This window comes from Lacerta agilis, chromosome 17 (assembly GCF_009819535.1).
Source record: "Lacerta agilis isolate rLacAgi1 chromosome 17, rLacAgi1.pri, whole genome shotgun sequence".
NCBI classification, from domain to species: Eukaryota; Metazoa; Chordata; class Lepidosauria; order Squamata; family Lacertidae; genus Lacerta; species Lacerta agilis.
Window position 1 is genome coordinate 26,853,597 of NC_046328.1, and position 20,398 is coordinate 26,873,994.

The window sequence follows — 20,398 nt, forward strand, 5'->3', positions numbered from 1 at the left end:
CAGGAAATTCTCGTTTAAGTCTCATCTCAGCCTTGGCAGCAGCCTTCAGCTAATAGATCCTAGGTGGCCATCTGCCCCGTACCCTTTTGAGTGCCTGCGGAAAACTTTTTCTCTTTGGAGGTCCTATTCAGACACATTATTTCGTTATATCTGTTCTTAAATTTGTTTTAGAGATTTTGATGTGTTTTGTTGTTTTTAACAGTTTTTAACTTTATATATATGAGGAGAAATTACAGGTGGATTTGCCGCCCTGTGCTCCTTTCGGACGAAGGGTGGGCTATAGATTTAATTAACAAATAAGTCCCCAAGCAAAACACTTATAACACACACACACACACACACACACACATATATATACACACACACACACACACACACACACATGCTGCTATACAACAAAAATCACCTGTATGGCTTATAGCCTTAAAATAAATGCATTATTCTCTCTCTCTCTCTCTCCATACATGCACACACAATAATACCATCGAAATAGTCAGTTGAAAGGAAGAAATAAAAAGCACAGAGCCAGATCAATTAAAGAATTAAGGGATAAAAATCCAGAGCTATGATATACAGCAGTGGTTCTCAACCTTGGGTCCCCAGATGTTTTTGGCCTACAACTCCCATAATTCCTAGCTAGCAGGACCAGTGGTCAGGGATGATGGGAATTGTAGTCCAACAACATCTGGGGACCCAAGGTTGAGAAAGGCTGATATACAGCTCAGTTTAAAAGGCTTGGGGAAGGTTACAATATCTGGGACTTTTTTGCTTAGAAAAATTGTAAGGAGAAGGGTATGACAGTAATGTACGAAACTAAGAATGAGGCAAAGAAAATGGTTTCTCCTTTTAAAAGGCTAGAATTTAATGGAGTCAGCAAATGGCTGTTGTCAGGTGGGATTATTTATTTATTTCATTTATTAATTATTAATTGCTTTCCAGGAAACACGCTGAAGCAACCAGTAATGCTGGAATGACTCAGTCAGTAAAGAATGAGACTCTTAACCTCAGGGTTGTGGGTTCAAGCCCCACATTGGGCAAAGGATTCCTGCACTACAGGGGGTTGGACTAGATGACCCTCACCTCATGGTGCCTTCCAGCTCTACAATTCTGTGATTCTAAGTGAGCAATGAAATGTGATAAAATCAATGACAATAAAAACAATTTCCAATTCAATATAAATACAGACTGGGATTTAAAAACAAACAAACCAAAAACCACCACTTAATATTTATTTCATTTCATTTGTGGAAAAAAAATTCCCCATTGCATGGTTTTTAAAAATCAAGTACAATGGCATCAAACATTTCCCTTCCTGCAGTTCCCTTGAAATGCAGTAGAAGCCATTCCTAGAGCGAAGATGTCCTCTTTCTGTCGTTGTTCACAGATTTCTCTACAGTTCTTCCGCTCCTCCCATCGAAGCCCGCTATTGCTCCATGAGGACTAGAAACATGCTTTTGCGAAGACGGTGCTCAGGCTTCCAACGCTGCCCTGGGCCGATTCCTGCGCCCGTGGGGCAATTGGCAAGAGGAAGGCGAGATACCCTGGCCCAAGCCAGATGGTCCCATAGCACCGGGGCGCCGGAGAGCCGACCTTCACGCGCGCTTTCTGCACGGGCGTGCGCAGCGCCTTTGGGAATCGACCCTGCTGCCGTTTGCAGGGGAGGCTTGGCGGGTTTTCGCGATGATGGCTGCGAACAGCTGGCCAGGAAAGGGTGTTCGCTGGGAGCTAAGTGGAACCAGATGTTGGGTGGAATCCTTTTGGCAACTCCGGCTGCTTGGCGGGGGGCCAGGAATTCAGCGTGGGGGGCTGGAGAGGGGAGCCAGCGCACAGTCTCCCAGGGAGCCCGCGCCTAACACTTCGCGTTCTGCACGCAGCCGGGATCGGGGCGCGTTTGGAGAAGGCAAGAGAGGGTGCCGGGGGGTGCCAGGCGGCTGCCAGCGTGGTGAGTGACGGGATGTGGGGTTTGGGGGTGGGGAGGGAAAAGGGGCTGGAGGAAGAAGGAGAAGGCCTGGGCCTGAAAGATAGAGGGAGAGAGAGAGCGCCAGAGGAAAACATCCCTGCGCAATCTCCCAAAGTTGGTGATCCCATCATGGGGAGAGCCCAGATTCATTGCCATGGGAGGTGGCAGGCAGTCCCCCTCTCACTGTGCCAAGCCAAAGATGTTTGAGGAGGGGGAGAGAGAGAACTGATGCTTCCTTTGAACTAAGTGAAAAGTTTCAAGGTGCCTTCCTGCCTGGTGGGCATCGGCGACAGTGTAGGATCTCGGCTTCTCCAGATCTCCCGGGACTGCCTTGCTTGCCTCCACCCCCGCCACCCTGTGCCCTTCTCTCGTTGGGTGAAGGTGGCGGCTCCGTCTAGGCTTGCTTTGCCCTCCTGAATTGCTTCTGAAGTTAGTTTTCTTATGCCCAGGGCCAGCCAGCCAGCCTTCCAGGGCTGTCCAGTCCAGCTTCGGAAACCACAGTTTCTTGGGGGTTACGGAGAGAAAAGCTGAAGGGCTCTGTGTCAGTTGCACATGTGAAAAAGTCCAAAATGCTCTCTGCTCAACTGGTGGGGAAGGTTGGCCTCTGATCTGTAGCCTGTGCTAACCAATGTCTTACCCATACTATATATCTCTATTTAAAGCGATGCCTCCTTAACAACCAGGGCTTTCCCCCAAATAAACCTGGGAATTGTAGTTTTCTAAGAGAGTTGATAAGAGGTTCCTGTTCCCGTCATGGAGCTTAAATTCCCAGCTATGGTTTAACTAATCATAACTACGTCGGTGCAAAACAGTGTTAGGTCCACATATTTAGAATTAGACTTAAATAAGAAAGTTTGCTGCCAGTGGTGCCTGGTAACATTCGACATGGTAGGGCTGCAGTTTTTAACCCTGCTGTTTTCATCACAATAGGAGGACTTCGTATAGCACTTATTTAGGAATGTGTGCCACATGTATATTAAGATCAGCTTCCTCAAAAATAGATAACACTGCAAGTGGGGCAGAAGAGATAATATAGCAAATCAAAATTGTATTGATTGCTTTTAAAACTGCATTTCTTTTCAAACTCATTTCTTTTATTCCTCCCCCCCCCCAAAAAAAAATAATTATATATATGATGCAGTAACTGGGCCAGCATCTTGGGGAAAAGAGAAAGGTTGATGTACAACAGACATTGGGGAGTTATATACCATTTATGAATCACTTGTAAGAACAATTCCTTACATTTTGCTGAAACAGATTGGAGACGGGGCTTAGCTCACATTCTCTGCCAGGTGCTGTCCTCTGTGTCCCAACCCATGTCTTGGCTCCATGCTAATCTTAAACCAAGCTGCTTATTCGGTTCCTGTTTCAGTGAAAGTTTACATAACCCAGAAACCAAACCCTTCGAGCCATTAGAAGTGGATACAATTTAAGCTCTCAGAATTGTTCGACTTATGGGTCGCAGTGCATTTTCATCGAGCCGTTGTTTAAAAATGCAAACATTTGATGCCATGACAACCGTGGGATAGAGGTAGGCCCCAGTTTCTTCTCCATTTCCATCTTCATTATAGGTTTGCTATTTTTTATTTTAAAAAAATCACAGAGGCAGTAAAGTCTCCTAACCCTCCACTCACCCAGATCAAATGTGTGGTTCTGGAAGGCCAAAGGAGTTAGGGGAAGATTCTGGACAAGGACTCCAAACCACCAGGACCAACACTGATACGTCACTTGTAAGAGCCTATTATGAAAGTGAGTTTTATTCATAAGATTGGATGATAAAAACCAAGAATGCACTAAAGGGAATGCCATTTACCTGCTCAGATTTTTGGGGTGTCCACAACTTAGTACCACCCTCATTAATCAAAGAGAGGATGTGTCTCAGCTGGCTAGCCAAAAAAATATATAGCTGTAAATTAGGTAAATCCCATCCATCTAACCAAACAATAAACCAATCCCTCCTCCCCCCGATTCTCAGAGATTTTTCATCAAAGGGAAATGGATTAATGTTTTTTCTGCCAAATCCTAAACCGAGTAGGGGGAATTGATGTATTGAATTACTCCTACACATCCATTGCCAGAAAACTAAACACATGAAAGCTTTTGAAAATGTGAGGAACACTTGCTTCCAGTCGCATGCAGTTTTCCTCACTGCAAAAATCAGTTTTATTTTTTCATTATCCGAAACATTTCCTTTTCTAAATTAAAAGAACAACGTATTCCAACCAATGAAAATGATTGTTTCATCTGACCCAGTGGGGCTCAGTCCTGAAAATGTGAAGTAATAATCTCTGTTTATGTGCAGAAGACATCACACCAGAGCAATCACAGTGTGTTTTTGCGTGTGCACAATGTCCACCTTTTCCTCTCGCTCCTGACTTCTAGGTCACCCTCGCTCTCTTCCCCCCTGCCTGCAATGTCCCATATGACTCTCTTTGCTCTTTGTCTCCCACCTGCTGACCTGAGTTTTGCAAAAACGCAAAGCTCTTTGGACTTCAGCTCTATGTACATTTTGAGGGGTGAGTGAGTAACCGTTCTCACCAGGGTGAAGTTGGCAGTGGGTGAGGAAGAGGCTTCATGGGCACCAGGAAAAGTCCTGCACCCATGGGCGCCATCTCGGTGACCCCAGCTAGGCGCATTTGTCCCAGACAAATGTGCAGCCTTCGACTTGACGGTGGCAGGAACTCGCTCGCCCTCTGTCCTCATTTGCCCCCAAGGAGACTGTTTCTGGTGGCCTGGAACTCCCAAGGCCTCGTCTCTCTGTTGGCACCCATGGAGGTGCCCTCTCCAACCACCGGCACCCCTGCTTTCCTCCGAGAGGCTGGCTGTCACCTCGTCCACTCTTCCTGCGAGACCCGGAGGGTGCTTGATGATGGGGTTTAGCCGTGCCTGAGGCAAAACTCAGCGAGTTGGCTGTGTTTTATTTAGGTATATATACATTAGCCCAAACAAGGGTTATATTTAGCACTGCCTGGAGACCATTCCTGCCTTGAAGCAACATTCAACACACGGGGCCCTTTCATCTCCTGAAAGAGTTGCATTCCTGCAATAACAAGCCAAGACCCAGACCTGCATTTATTCCCAACTACTCCTTTGATACTGACTCAATTCTAGCGCTTAGGGGACGTTTCAGTTGCGAGTGGGGAGGAAAGCTGTTCTTGCCCACGGATCCTGTTTGCGGGGGGGGGGGGCATGTGATTGGCCCCTGTGCTGGGCTAGATACTGGCGTCTTAGTTACATGTTTTTAGGTACCAGGCAAAAAACGTTCCTCTTCAACCAGGCCTTGGGCTGATTAATATTCGACAGCCTTTTAAATGTGTTTGTGGGAGAGGGGTATTGCTATGTTGTTTTAACTGGTTTTTTTTGTTCCTTTTTCCTTGTATTTTTATTTTTGAGGTCTTTTTGATGAAGGGTGGTATATCAGTCAATCAATCAATGATGGGTCTCATCCAGCACGGCTTCTCTTCTTGTGCTAGGTTCCCCATCACCTCTCTGATGGAATGTTATCTCTGCCTTGCCAGGTTTTGTTCTGTTTTTAATGAAAGGCCGGAGGAAGAGGAGGAGGAGGCAGAGCTGGATTGGAGTCAGGGCCTGGCAGGGAGTCAGGGGCCTGATCCGAGTCGGGGAGGTGACAGGCCTGATACCTGCAACATGAAAAGGGACAAACCTTTTGGTCTACGGTTTTTAAAGAAATCAATACAATTTTGAATTGCTATGTTATTCCTCCTGCCCACTTTGCAGTGTTATCTGTTTTTGAGGAAGCTGATCTTAAAGTACATAATAAATAGCTGATTGTTCTGTTTGGGATGGCACAATGACTCGTTTCTGGAGAGATCCAAATGGAGCCAATACTCCTTTTTGGTATTCTGAAGTTTGGGAACATAACTTCATTTAGAAAAGTTGACCAACAAACTATGCATTTCTAGGGGACAATGGGAAAAGGATAGATTTTCATGGGTTTGGTTTGGTTTGATTTTATTAAATATGTCACAGTCTGTAACCTCCCTCTGCTTACTATCAATGGGTTGGGTTGAGTCAAAAATATATTTTTCCTCTTTTAAGATTAATCCCACCCCTGACAGCAGTGGGTTTTATTTTATTTTATCTTTAAAAATATACCCAGCCTTTTACTGTATTCTCATGGTACCAGCCTGATGTGTCTATTTGCTGTTGTCGTTGTGGTTAGCCCGATAAAGAAACAAAACAAATTAAAGGAGTTGTCTGCTCCAATTCCACTACAGTAATAAAGAAGGGGGATCATGCGAGGGCCTCGCCATTGCCCTTCTATGGTTAGTAGCACCTGAACTGCAAATTAGGCAGCCCACATTTCACCCTAGGGTGCTCCTAGGCAGGGGATTAATATTTCAAATGGGTCTGTCAGTTATCGCAAGCAGACCATTGGCAACAGGTGACTTTTTTATTAAAAAACCCCACAAGGTTCTGGATTTTCCACAGAAATGGTAAATTTGAATTAAATGGGGGAGGGAAGTAGAGACTGGCATTTTGATGCCAATGCATCAATGTTGGCACTGTGAACAGCTAGCATGAATGAAGAGGCCACCTCTCCTGCAATAAACATCCCTCTGGAAGCAACCCTAGTCGCAGCCCTCCTTGCTTCTACAGTAAGATATATTGGATTTCTGTTTTAAATCGCAGTGATTTATTGTTGCCCATGCATATAAAATGTTGATCTGCAGATTCTGAAGCTAAGTCTGGATCAGGAAGCTTGTTCTTCTAATCCCTGATGGCTGGGAGCTCCCTGTACTTACTTTTCTGGGGTAGTTATGGATCCACAGCTCCTAGCGGTACCTATATGTTGGACCTCCACTGGAAGCTGCAAGGGGGATTACAGTGGGCATTGCATCATACACTGGCTGATGTAGTATAGTGGCTAAGAGCTCATGGTTTTCTGGAGACACACCTAGCCACACCCCCTCTCTGCAGGCCACACCCCTCACTGCCCCTGCTTTGCACCCTCCTTTAGTTCCAACCCCTGCTTTTTCCTAGCCTAGCTGAAATATTAATTCTGCCTCTTGCTTGCATTGGAGGAAGGAAAGAGCGAGGTCTGTGTGCAGAAGCTGGTCTTTCCTAGCCCTCTCTGGCATTGCATGCAAAGCAGGTGCTTGGCCGCTGAACTCTGCAGATCTTTTCCTTTAAAATCCCATATTTCAATTCCCCCCGCCCCCTTTTCTACTCTACCTTATGAACAGCTCCTGAGAACTCAGAAGCCTGCCTATCCCCATCTCAGGTACACGCACCTTGAGTTGCTACCTAGGCATAATATCCATCCATTCTTCTGCTTTCCAGTCCCGCTCAGCCCTGTAAATGTTTTCTCAGAGGGAGAGATGTGCTCTGCACATGCACAGAGGCTCTTAGTGTCTCAGTACTATGGAGAGCAGCCAAAATGCAGCCGCCCTTTTGGGACATAGAAAGGCGGTCACTTCGCACCCCACTTTGCGTCTTGTCGACCATTCGGGCAAATAACTGCTGTGTGCTGTCACTGCCCTTAACCCCTAACCGGCCTCCTTTTCCTCAGGCAGAACAATGAGGTCTGTTTCATGTCTCCTCTTGGCAACGCTTCTGAGAGCTGCAGTTTCACAGGAACTGGAGGAACCCGACACTTACACGGTAAATGGCCTGGGCCTCCCACCATGCCGGGGTACATGCTGTAGGGCAGGAGGGGTTCAAGCTGCAACAGAGGCGTGCAGATACACACACAGAGTTGTGCCCAGGAGGTTGTTCTTAGTACTGCTCAACTTAGATGCAAGAGATGCATCCTCATCTGGGGTGGAGCATGACAGGGGCTGGAGAGAGCCGGCGTGGCGGTGAAAGTGGCTGACTAGGAGAACAGAGGAAACCTGAGTTCAAATCCCTACTTGGCCTTGAAGCTCACTGCATCATCTGGCACAGACTTTATCCCTATGAGGGTTGTTATTTGGGTAATATGGAAGGAGGATGCTGCCTTGAGCATCTTGGAGGAAAGGTGGGCTACAAACGTCACATGCCACAATGTGGAGTGCTTGTGCTTAGGGTGCCGGCTGCCAAGCCAGCCATGCCTTCTTGCAGGATACTCCATTCCATCTCCCTCCCACCCCCCAACAGAGTTCCCATAAACCCTCAATAGGCATTCCGTGCTATCTGGGAATCTGGACTGCTTTGGAGGCCCCTCATTCCAACCCTTTCCGGTTTTTGTTTTCTAAATATGCTTTTGTAGTTCTGCAAGCCTTGGAGGTCACACCCCGCCCCCCAGCCTGCTGGTCCCTCCCTCTTGGGTGTGGGTGGGGCTGTTTTGGCTGCATAAGGGCTACACACTAGGAGCCCTTATTAGTGTATAGGATGATATAATAATTTGGCGCAAACGAAGATGGCCCAACAGTCTCATAGAAGGGGTGGGGGCTATGCCCCCCCTCCTCCAAACCTTTTTTGGGGCACAGGGCTGGGGTGCACAAAACTCCGGATATACGATAATGCCTCTGAGCAAGCGTAGGCTGAAAAATAGAAAGGGGCTCCTGCCCCTTTAATAGTGCACTCGCTGAAATGCCCTGTTCTACACTACAATTAAAGGGGCAGGAGCTCCACCCTATTTTGCATTAGCAGTGGCCAATGGTGGTTTCTAGGTCAGGGTTGTTTCTGGGTTAGAGTTGCACACATGCCAGGCCTTAGCCCCAGAATACATTTTCGATATGTTCTGTAATACGTTGGCTCTTAGTGGCCACTAAATATTCATGGGTAGGCCGAAAAGGAAGAGGACTTGCAAGATAGAAGGTGGTATCCTCCACCGGTAGTCCTGCAGTGTGGCAAAGGGGATGGTAGTCCCCAAGTCTGGGGGCCTGACTGATATCCTTAACTCTTTCATATATGTCCTCCCTCTGTCCTAGGAATGCACTGACGGCTACCAGTGGGATGCGGAGAGTCAACATTGCAAAGGTACAGCCTGGCATTCCATATAGCTATCATATTGAGGACAGGAATGGGGAAATTGGGCAGTTTGGGTTTCTTTTTGTTCCTTATTCTTCCCATTTTAAGTTGTTTTTTTAAAAAAAATAAATCCCTCTTGAAAATTTGTGCACATGCATGAGGCCAAACTGTAGACCGAAATGTTTATATCAGGATAAACGCACATGAATTTTTTTATAGTTTGCCTTCATATATGTTGTTTTCCCAAAAATTATCATAATTTCCCCAAAAATTATCATAATTTTTTGCATGCTACCCCCACTTGGGTGCGCAATTTCCTCACGTTTTTGTGTGCATTCCTCGGTTGGAGAACCGTATTGGTTAAAAAAAAGGGGAGGGGAGACTGTGAATTTTGAGGGACAATTTGGTTTCGGTTCGCATATTGGCTCAGGAAATGGAAGTACAGTGGTACCCGCGTTAACATGCGATCAGAGCAAATCTCTTCCCCCGTACCTGGTTGGGGGAATAATATGCATTGTGGGAGGAAGGCTGTAGGTCAACCTGGGGGGTGAGCCTCCCATCCTCTTGCATGTCTTTGTTGGCATCCTAGGGCCTGGAGACCAAGGATGGGGAACCTTGGGCCCAGGGACCAAATGTGGTCCTGCAGTGCTCTCTTGGCTGGCCCTTGGGTCTCTTCCCAGCCACATCGCCTAACTGCCCACCTTTCTTGAGCGTTTTTCTCTGGCCATAATGTGTCCTCCTTGCATGCTGACAAAGCCTCTTTCTGGCCTGGGTGGAAGCTAGAGAGAGTCTGTAGAAACCAGCCTACTGTGCTGAGGCAAAATTTACATCTGTAGCCCTGCCCACTTTTACCTCTGTCCAACCATTGCTGTTCTGCGGCCCTCAGGAGATTGCCCAGAAGGGAATGTGGCCCTCAGGTTGTGGTACAGGCTGGGTAAGCAGCATTGATAAAAGCTCAGATATATCAGCCAGGCACCTAATGGCTCCTTAAACCAAGGTTTCAATCACCAAAACGGAATGTCTGAAGTCTTATAAAGATGGCTCTTGAAAGTCTTATTTTTCAAATGATGGGCTGGCTGTGATTGATTTCTCAGTTAAACATCTGGCTGGTTCAGATGACAGCCTTGAGCTTAGGTTAAGAATTTTGAGAACTTAAAGAAAAGTCCCTTGATCCGAGGACAGTCCACTTTATTGCCCTCTTCCGACCTCTTTTTCTTAACGGCTCCTGCTCCTGCTCTGGCTGCACAGAAAAAGGATTTGGGTTCCTGAAATTCACTCCTATTGTGCAGATAAAATATAACTGATAGAATTCTACAGGGTGCGGTATTAGTGTGTGAAAACACTCCAGATCCAATGATCACCAGATGGTAGAGATGCCAAGTGCCATCCTGGCAGCCAGGCATCATCACTTGGTCGCAAGATGGTCGGAAGCTAGGTGCAAAATGCGCCCTGCGCCTGGCTAATTTCGAACACTGGTTCCTAAGTAGTTACAGTGGCAAGGAGTTCAGGCATCACTGGGGTTGTCTTGGTCTAAGGCCTCCGCGGAACTTGGAGACAGCGTTGGCTAGGATGTATCCTACAATGAGCTGGAACGGACAAGAGGAAGGAGGGAGCCTGGGTGCCCACCTCCACCCGTCCCCCCCCTTATCCTGCCCCCACCTGACTCTGCTTCCTTCCTCTTCCTCCCACGCCACCCGCCTGCCAGATGTGAACGAGTGCGAGACCATCCCCCATGCCTGCAAAGGGGAGATGAAGTGCATCAACCATTATGGGGGGTACCTGTGCCTCCCCCGCTCGGCCTCTGTGATCAACGACGTGAACGCCGAAAGGGCCCCTCCCCCCAGCCCCCCCAGGCCCAGGCCCCCCCAGCAGGCCCAGTACTTCGTACAGAACAACTGCCCCCAGGGCTACGAGCCGGACAGGCAAGGATCCTGCATGGGTGAGTAGGGTGGCAGCAGCTACCCGGAGGGTGAGGGAAGAGGGAGATCTCAGGGCATCATTGGGGATGTTTAGCCTGGAGGAGAGGAGACTTGAGAGGGGGACATGATGGCCATCTTCAGATATCATGGAAGGTGGAGCAGGCTTGTTTTCCGCTCCTCCGGTGGGCAAGACCCAAACCAATGGATTCAAAATAAAAGAACGGGGATTCCGACTAAACATTTTTATCGGAGGTTGGATTTTTCTTTCTTTGTCGATCACTCGTAGCTGAGTAAGATTGTCTTCCATAAACATGGTTTTAACAGTGAGTCCGTAAGTGACTGTGGAGGACAATTCTGGATACACAAGTCCTTCCACGGTGGGGACATTGGTTTCCGGGCGGGAGTTGACCACAGTGTGGATTTGCCAAGTGTTCCTTCCTCTTGGAAAGTTTCTCCCTTGCGTCCTGAGTTCGAGTGTCTTCAAAGTCCATGACACCTTTGGTAAAGGCTCTTCTCCAACTGGAGCGCTCGCAGGCCAGAGTTCCCCAATTGTTGGTGTTTGTACAACATTTTTTTAAGATTTGCCTAGAGAGAGTCTTTAAACCTCTTTTGTTGACCACCAGTATTACGCTTTCCATTTTTAAGTGGTGGGCTCTCCTTCCTTGGAGGTTTTTAATCAGAGGTTAGATGGATAGGGCCACCTGTCAAGGGTGCTTTAGTTGCGATTCCTTCATTGCAGGTGTTTGGGCCAGATGGACCTTGGGGGAATCCCTTCCGACTTTACAATCTTATGATTCTACACAGGCTGGGGCTCTTTGAGCAGGAAAAAGATGGTGTGCAACTTAATTTGAAGTTATTGCAGTGATTCGGCCTGTATCTGACACGCATATTTTTTTTATAAAAAAGAACCAAGTTGGGCTGGGTGTTTCTTGGGTGCTGTAGGGTCTTTGGTGAATGGGATCGATTCCAGGAAGTGCAAGCAGAGTGGCTGGGCACCCCCTGCCTCTCAAACCCCTCCCTCTGTGTTTGTCTCTCTCTTCTCGAGACCCCTTCTCTCCCTCTCCCCTTCCCTTGCTGCGATGCTGGAGCCCCAGCTGTGTTTTTCTTTTTGTCCCATTCAGACGTGGACGAATGTGAATACGATTCCCATGACTGCCAGCCAAGCCAGCAATGCATCAACACGCCTGGGGGCTTCCATTGCCAGTGCCCGGACGGCTATCGGAAGATCGGCACAGAGTGTGTGGGTCAGTGCGCTTGAGGACGCCCGTGGGGTGGTCCTCGGTTTCTGCTAGGGAGTGTGCCTTCATCTTGGGCTGCGTGCATTGCAATGGGGCTCCGAAAGGAATGAAACATGTGGGCTCTGCAACAAAATATTGCAGTGCAGAGGGCCGGCCAGCCTCTTCTTGTATATTCCATGTCATTCCCTCTGCCCCTGTCTTGTTTTCTATTCCCCCTCTGCACCAACACTCATTGGGCCTTCCAGAGCCAATCAGCCTGCTCAGTCCTCATCCTCCCCCTTTGAGTTTCTTCCGGACGAAAAAGATTTCTTGCAGTTCTTCCGGGTCAGGACTCTGTTCATGCTCAGAGGCACAGCAGAGAGGTGGCAGGAGGGGGTCAGAGCTGCTGAGGATTCCCTCTCCTTTCTCCCACTTGCAGACATTGACGAATGCCGCTATCGCTATTGCCAACACCGCTGCGTCAACTCCCCAGGCTCGTTCTCCTGCCAGTGCGAACCTGGTTTCCAGCTGGCCAGCAACAACCGCTCGTGTGTCGGTAAGCGGGGAATGTCCTTGTCCTGCCCTGGTCCCTCTCAGGTCTTTGATGCCATATAAACCCTGGTAGCGATGGCCACTTACCCTATTGGAGAGTTGCCGTTCCTTGCAAATCCTGCCAAATGTGGGGGGGGGGGGTTAAAGAACACAAGCTTCATGTACAGAAGGTCCCCTGTTCAAAGGACCAGGCAGCACATGATGTGTAAGACCCTTCCTTGCTTGAGACCCTGGGGAGCTGTTGCCAGTCAGAGCAGGTGATATTGGGCTAGGTGGACTGCTAGCCTGATCTGGGCTGTGGCTCGGAAGTCAAAGATCTGCTTTGCATTCAGAAGGTTCAATACCTGCTTGGCATCTTCGGGTAGGACTGAGAGACGCTCTTGCTTGAAACTCTGGCGTGCTGCTGCCAGTCGGTGTAGAAAACACTGGGCTAGATGGACAAAGAGCCTGATTCTGTGTAAGGCAACTCTCTACGTTCCAAGGATTAAGGCCTTTGCTCACTGGCAGAAGGATGAGTTCATTCTCCAGCTTATTCAGTTAGAAAGGATCAGGACCCAGCTGATGGGAATGACCTCTCTCTCCCTGGGACCTTGAGATCTGCTGCCAGTCAGAGTAGACAGTATAAGGGTTGGACAGACACATTGCCTGTCCTGGTAAAAGGCATCTTCCCTGTGTTCCTAAGAGGAAACGGCAGTGGCAAAGGAGGGAATGAATGTGAATGAATGTGGCTATACCAACTGCTTAACCTTGGCTACAGTCAGGCTAAGGAGTTAAGCAAAGGTGGAGGACCGAATTACGCCTGCTAGGACTCCCCATTTCGCCTGCCAGATCATTTTGACCAAGCTCTGCTTACCTGCGCAGGTAAAGATGAAGCAGGGCCAGAAGAAAACAAATTGCTTTATATGGAATCCAGTCAGCTTTTCCATTTAGCTCAGTATTCTCTGCACTGACTGGCAGCAGCTCTCCAGAATTTCAAGCAGGGCTTCTCTCCCCCCGCCCCACCCCGCTATTCTTGGAGATGCTGCAGGGGATTGAAACAGAACCATAAAACCACAGAATTGTAGAGTTGGAAGTGACTTCCAAAGGTTCTCCCTCTAGTCCAACCCCTTGCAATGCAGGAATTGCAGCTCAAGAAGCTCTGGCAGGTGGTCACCCAGCCCTCCAAGGAAGGAAAGCCCACCACCTTCCAAGGTCACAGAACAATAGATACGCAAAGTTGGAAGGGGTCCTCAAGCGTCATCTAGTCCACCCCCCCAAAAAATGCTGGACCTTCTGCATGCAAAGCAGTTGTTCTACCCCCTTGCTACCCCTCTTCCTCGTGAGGGGTCTCTGCAGGCACTTGCCATGGGTTGCATCACCAGTGTGGTGTAGTGGTTAAGAGCGGTAGACTTGTAATCTGGTGAACCGGGTTCGCGTCTCCGCTCCTCCACATGCAGCTGCTGGGTGACCTTGGGCTAGTCACACTTCTCTGAAGTCTCTCAGCCCCACTCACCTCACAGAGTGTTTGTTGTGGGGGAGGAAGGGAAAGGAGAATGTTAGCCGCTTTGAGACTCCTTTGGGTAGTGATAAAGCGGGATATCAAATCCAAACTCTTCTTCTTCTTCTTCTTTGCAAGCACCAGCAGTCAGCCAAAGGCTTCTTGGAAAAGCTGGATTTTTAGGAAGGATTTGAAGGAGGCAGTGTTTTGGGAGGAAGTTTCAGGACTGAGGGGTAAAAAAGGGAAGTGAGGGAGATGGCCTGGAACCCTTGAAGGGAACAGGAGGCCTCCTGATAGCTGGGGCTTGCTTGTCGACGAGCCGTAAGAGGAAAACGCTTATCCCAGGGATAAGGTGTGTGTTCCCCGTAAGCCCCATAAATGCACAACCAACTGTTTCCATCTGACAATGCCATCTCAACCCTGCTTAAGCTTTTGAAACCTCTCCTCCAGATGTGAACGAGTGTGAGATGGGGGCCCCCTGCAAGCAGCGTTGCTTCAACACGTACGGGACGTTCATCTGCCGCTGCAACCAGGGCTACGAGCTGGACCAGGATGGCTTCACCTGCAAAGGTAGGTGGCTCTGTCTCCGCCCCATTTCTCTGCCCCATTTCTCCCTAGCTCCGCCTCTGCCCCTCTGCTCCGGAGTTCTCCAACCTCGGGTTCCACGGATGTTGTTGGACTACAACTCCCATCATCCACAGCCGTCTTAGGTCTTGGGCTTCCGATGGCGTGAAACCCAAAGTGATCTTGGCACAGGAGGGATTCCCAAATCCTGAGACTTGACACACTGCCCAGTTATGGAACGTCATTAAGAGCAGATAAGGAAGAGGGCAACAAGGTGGCAGCAAAAATTCTTTCTGTTCGGGATAATTCAGACTGAAATTCCCAGGTGTCAGAAAAGGTTATTTATGTATGCCACTCCTGCGGCCTGTGTTTTGTTAGCCCCTAAATGGAAAACAAGTGAGGTGCCAACCAAAGAAGAATGGCAACTTAAAAAGTTGACAGAATATGCGCAGCGCAGCTTGCAGACTTAACATATAGAATAAGAGAACATGAAGAACATACTTTGAGAGAAGATTGGAAAATGTTTATTTTGAATGTATGGGAAATAACTGTGTACAGCTGAAAATGCTCGTGGCGTTAAGTTAAATTCGACAGTGTAAATCAGTTTTGATGGAGGCAATAATGGAATACTGATTGGTATAGTTTTTGTAAAATATGCAGGGATTTATGTTATGTAAAATGAACCATGGAAAGAGAAGAAGGGAAGTCATTGATAATCTTAAAAGATGTAAAAATGAGTACTTTAAATTGTAAAACAGAAAATTTAATAAAAATTATATATGTGTGTGTCCATATCCATATATATATACAGTATATATATATGTACACACACACACACACACACACACACACACACACACACAATTTTTATTAAATTTTCTGTGTGTGTGTGTGTGTGTGTGTAAAGGTAAAGGTAAAGGGACCCCTGACCATTAGGTCCAGTCGTGTCTGACTCTGGGGTTGCGGCGCTCATCTCGCTTTACTGGCCGAGGGAGCAGGCGTACAGCTTCTGGGTCATGTGGCCAGCATGACAAGGCCGCTTCTGGCGAACCAGAGCAGCGCACGGAAACGCCGTTTACCTTCCCGCCAGAGTGGTACCTATTTATCTACTTGCACTTTGACGTGCTTTCAAACTGCTAGGTGGGCAGGAGCTGGGACCAAGCAACGGGAGCTCACCCCATTGCGGGGATTTGAACCGCCGACCTTCTGATAGGCAAAGCCCTAGGCTCAGTGGTTTAGACCACAGCGCCACCCGCGTCCTGTGTGTGTGTGTGGGGGGGGGGGTATATATAGTAGCAGCATCAGAAATCCTGAAAGCAAAAACGAGCCCAGCGACGCCAGAACCTGTCCTAAATCTTCTCCTTCCTTCCCAGACATTGACGAGTGTAGCTACTCCACCTACCTGTGCCAATTCCAGTGTGTCAATGAGCCAGGGCACTTCTCTTGCGCCTGCCCCCAGGGCTACCAACAGCTGAGCACACGCCTTTGCCAAGGTAAGTGTGGGGCAGGCATAGCTGCCTCGGGGTCGGGGTGGGGACACCCTCTGGCGCCTGAGCAGTTGTATATAGAATCCTAAGTTGTGTGTGCGAGGATGTTAGACACTGGTCAGGCCCCTTGCGTGCCTTTAGCTAGGGGTGCCACTCGATTGAAAACATGTTAACTGATAAACTGGTCGTGTTTTCCACGGTGGCTCTCCGCTAGTGGAATGATTTCCCTAGAGAAGCATGCCTGGCGCCATCTTATTCATTTATTTGCTCCCTCTCTCCTCCTTCCCCTCTACAACCCTAGACATTAATGAGTGTGAGACAGGGGCCTTTGAATGCACAGAGTCCCAGAATTGCATCAACTTTCACGGTGGGTACCGCTGCGTGGAGAAGAACAGCTGCCAGGAACCGTATGTTCAAGTCTCTGAAAAGTGAGTCTGGGCAGGTCAGCGGGGGTGTGTGGGGTGGGGCGGAGAGGGGAGTGAGAGAGAAAGCTATAGTGACCATCCCGGACCTGAACAACAGCGAAAATCAACATGTACTTCTGTAGCAAGTCCTGGGAAACGGCCCTTGCTTGTATAGTTCGAGGGGAAGAAGTATTATGTATCATACTTAAAAAAAAAAAAAAGCTATTGGTTTTGAAAGCGAAATTAAGCCTCCACGTCTAGAGGCAGTCTACCAGATGTATGGGTAAATTTACAAGGCTAGGCTGTTGGCCTCATACCATAAATAGGAGATCAGGGTTAGCGTCACCACCCGGATGCAACTGAGGGGATTTTTCTGTACTCTGCTTTCTTAGGAACAAAGCAGGATTCCTTATTTGCACAAGTGGAGCCTGCGACAAGAAGTTGCAGCGGCATGGAGTGCCCCCCCCGTGCGGCATAGCCTCCACCACAGCCAATAGCCATTGAAACCCTCTGTGAATGTTCTTCTGATGCTCTTTTAAAGCTATCCAAGCTGGTGGCCATCACTGCCCGTGGAGCAGGTTCCACAGTTTAGTGATGTGGTGTGTGAAGGACTTCCTTTGGTCTCTCCCGAATCTTTCAACATTTGGTTCCCCTGGAGGTCCACAAGTGTTCCGAGAGGAGGAAAATGTTTCTCTATCTGCTTTCTCCATGCCGTGCATAAAACTTCCACCGTGTCTACTCTTACTTGCCATTTCTCTAAAGTCAGAAATGCAGCAACCTTTTCCTCTTGGTGGAGCTGCTCCTTCCCCGTTTCACCATTCTGCTTTCGCTTTTCTGAACCATTCCCAAACAGTAGCTCAGTCGGGAAGAGCGTAAGATTCTTAATCTCAGGGCTGTGAGTTCGAGTCCCAATTTTGGGCGAAAGATTCCTGCATTGCAGGGGGTTGGACTGGATGACCTTCATGGTCCCTCCCAACTCTACAATTCTGTGGCTCTGCCAATTCAACCCCCATGAATGTATATGTGAAATTAAATTTTTTTTTTTGCCCTGCCATGCGTCAATTTACACTTGCTTATACTGAATTGTGCCTGTCGTTTCACCGCCCATTCGCTTAGTTTGGAGAGGTGCTTTTGGAGCTCTTCACAATCTCCTTGTTTTCAGTGCCATCAGCAAGCTTGGCCACCTCACTGTCCTCTACCCACCCTCCCATAACCCAATTTGTTTCCGCTGTAGCCGCTGCCTCTGCCCAGCCACGAACCCACTCTGCCGCGATAATCCGTCCTCCATCGTCCACCGATACATGAGTATCACGGCTGACCGAACTGTGCCCTCTGACATATTCCAGATCCAGGCCACAAGCGTCTACCCTGGCGCCTATAACACGTTCCAGATCCGCTCGGGCAACGAACAAGGAGAGTTCTATATCCGGGTGAGTCCCGCTTCCCATCAGCAGCCAATCAGAGCGGCCCCTGCCCACAGCCGCCATCTTAACCGTTGATATGTTATTACATATATATTCCAACATTTCCTTTGTGCAGTAAGCCAGCACCTCCACACAAATCTCTCTGTCCAGGGAAACAAGTGGGAAGATCAGAATTTATGGGCACATTCCACCCAAGGAGGGTTTGGATCACGGTTTGTGAAGGATGTGGTCAATGAAAGAGTCCAGAGGGGCAGACAGAAGTGCCACTGAAATTCCACTCAGTATTGATCCAGAGTAGATTCCAATGTATAGTTAGCAGAGTAAAAAACTAAACTCATTGCAGGATTCCCCCAAAATAGACCAGAGGCAATTGTATTTCATCCAGCAGAACTTTACTGCTACTGAAGGCAAATGAGCATAATGGTCACAGATCCAATACATTCAGGATTGGCACTGTTCATAAGAAATCCAGTTGCAGCAGACTTAGCTTAAACTTACAATAAGTCTAAAACGTTAACACTAAGCATACTATATACAGAACACAACACCATAAGGTCACCTGTTTTTATAGTCAGCATGACCTTGACAGAAGAGATAAAAGAACCAGTTTAAGCCGGCGGTACTCAGCTTCTCTGAAGGAATAACCCAAACATCATGCTTGTTTCTTTCACACAGAGAAGCTTCCAGAACCCTCTTGAATGAAGTAGAATGGGAAAGATCTCTGCACATCAGATCAATGCTTTCTGTACCTAGAAATGCAAACTGACGACAAGTGCCATTTGGCCCCTGGGCCCGAGGTCCCTCACCCCTGCCCTGGACCCTGTATGTGGGAAGGCAATGTCCGTTTCAAAAAAACTCCCAACTCTGGCCCAGCATTCTCCCTCCCTCTCCCCCTAAGGCTCACCCTCCTTTTCTCCCCCACAGCAAATCAACAACATAAGCGCCATGCTGGTCTTGGCCCGGCCAGTGACAGGGCCCCACGAGTTTGTCCTGGACTTGGAGATGGTTACCATGAACACCCTGATGAGCTACCGTTCCAGCTCCGTGTTGAGGCTCACCGTCTTTGTGGGAGCCTATTCGTTCTAGCTAAGCAGCAGCACTTCCCCTTGCCTGGCTGAGGAGGGGAGGGGTAAGTCTGGCTTTTGGAGTGGGCGAATGAATCTTCCTCCATCCTAGGAATGGGGAGGGTAGGGAGAAAGAGAGCTGGCCCATGTGTGGGTAAGTAATGAAATAATCGGCTGGACCCCTAGAATCAAAAATGTGGGGCTTTACACACACTCTAGTGGGAGGGAGCCACCAGCAGAGTTTAGAAGAGTCGCAAAATTAATCAGGAGTACAGCATGGGAATAATGGGCTGTTAGACCCTTTTATATATTCTGTTCAGTTTGCTAACAGCCCTTCTCTTTACCCCTCTGGCAATGAACAGACCGCACACTGCTAAGTAAGTTTAAAATGTTTTACTTACAAAATCCAAAGGTCTGATTCATGTGTTGTTCCATGCAACAGCAAGGAACACACATGTAGAATACTGTTGCGTACAAAATGCAGAAGATAGTTTCCAAGCATGCGGTCTGAGCTTGGAGCACATCCTTCCTGGTTGGTTACATGGCACGAAGAGAGTGAGGAAAGGAAAAGAAGCTTCACTTCTTCCCTCATCAGAGGTGAGGGTGTGTAGCTTAAGTGAGTCTAGGAACCCAGCTCTCTGGTCTTAACCCCTTCCTGAAACCCTGCAGAGCTGCTGCTTAAAAGCACTCTTCATAATACTTCAGAGATTCCAGATGTGAGCCAGTAATAGCAAGGAAATTCTGTACTTTAAAGTTCAGAGCTGGGTCCAGCTCACAGCAACAACCAGTTCTCATTGGGGGCGGGGAGGGCAAACAGCTCCCGCACCCCTGGGATCTTCTATATTGCAGGGAAAGGTGCAATGCAAGGTTACACTCTCTTCTTCCACTCTCCATTGCAGAAACACCTGCTGGGTTGGGGTATGTAAGAGAGGAACCAAGAGGCAAGAAGCCACGACCGCAGCGGCCAGGGAAGGGATCTGTCGTGGCCTTTTGCATCTTCCCCGATCCCCAAGAAGCACCCATCATCACAACTGGATGAAGAGGGACCAGAGCTGCGACTGGGGGGGCCATAGCTGTGGCTTCAAAGATGAGCACCACCCCCTCCAGAACCGCCCTTTGGGCCACCACCCTGCCCGGCAGTGGAACTCATGCCCCCTTCTCCCACTGCTCCCTGCATCTCAGAGCACAGAGGGGCCTCCAGAACCTCGCAGCAAGGCTCCTTGTTTGTTTTCTGCTTAACAGAGTGAGGGAGAGAAAGACAAAACAAAAATTAGTAAAATGATTTTTTATGTGTGTGAAAAAGGAAATGATTCAAATGTGTGTCTGGGTGCTTCCCAAATGGACCAAGCGCTCCAGAACCTTTGGGGAATAAGCCTTGTCCTTTCAGTCTCTTCAAGGCTCCCCAGCAGGTAGGA

At 48.4% G+C, this 20,398-nt stretch overlaps 1 protein-coding gene across 2 annotated transcripts; it reads left to right on the forward strand.

Annotated features, from left to right (window-relative positions):
- Positions 1–1,683: 1,683 nt before the first annotated feature.
- On the forward strand, positions 1,684–20,293 carry EFEMP2 (EGF containing fibulin extracellular matrix protein 2). Of its 2 annotated transcripts, none has more exons than XM_033174885.1 (12): positions 1,684–1,942; positions 7,494–7,585; positions 8,836–8,884; positions 10,581–10,814; positions 11,916–12,038; positions 12,451–12,567; positions 14,491–14,610; positions 15,978–16,097; positions 16,393–16,519; positions 17,730–17,925; positions 18,844–19,048; positions 19,883–20,293. In XM_033174885.1, the coding sequence occupies exons 1-11, from the start codon at positions 1,684–1,686 to the stop codon at positions 19,003–19,005; spliced, it is 1,599 nt and encodes a 532-aa protein (XP_033030776.1). In that variant the 3' UTR covers positions 19,006–19,048; positions 19,883–20,293. The 2 variants fall into 2 exon arrangements, with proteins under 2 accessions (XP_033030776.1, XP_033030777.1); XM_033174886.1 differs by having other exon boundaries at positions 1,809–1,942; positions 7,498–7,585.
- Positions 20,294–20,398: the final 105 nt, after the last annotated feature.

Coding starts and splice junctions, on each gene's coding strand:
- EFEMP2 (XM_033174885.1), top strand. CDS start 1,684: ATGGCTGCGAACAGCTGGCCAGGAAAGGGTGTTCGCTGGGAGCTAAGT. Junction 10,815..11,915: donor CAGGCAAGGATCCTGCATGG/GTGAGTAGGGTG, acceptor TGTCCCATTCAG/ACGTGGACGAATGTGAATAC. Junction 17,926..18,843: donor AAGGAGAGTTCTATATCCGG/GTGAGTCCCGCT, acceptor TCTCCCCCACAG/CAAATCAACAACATAAGCGC.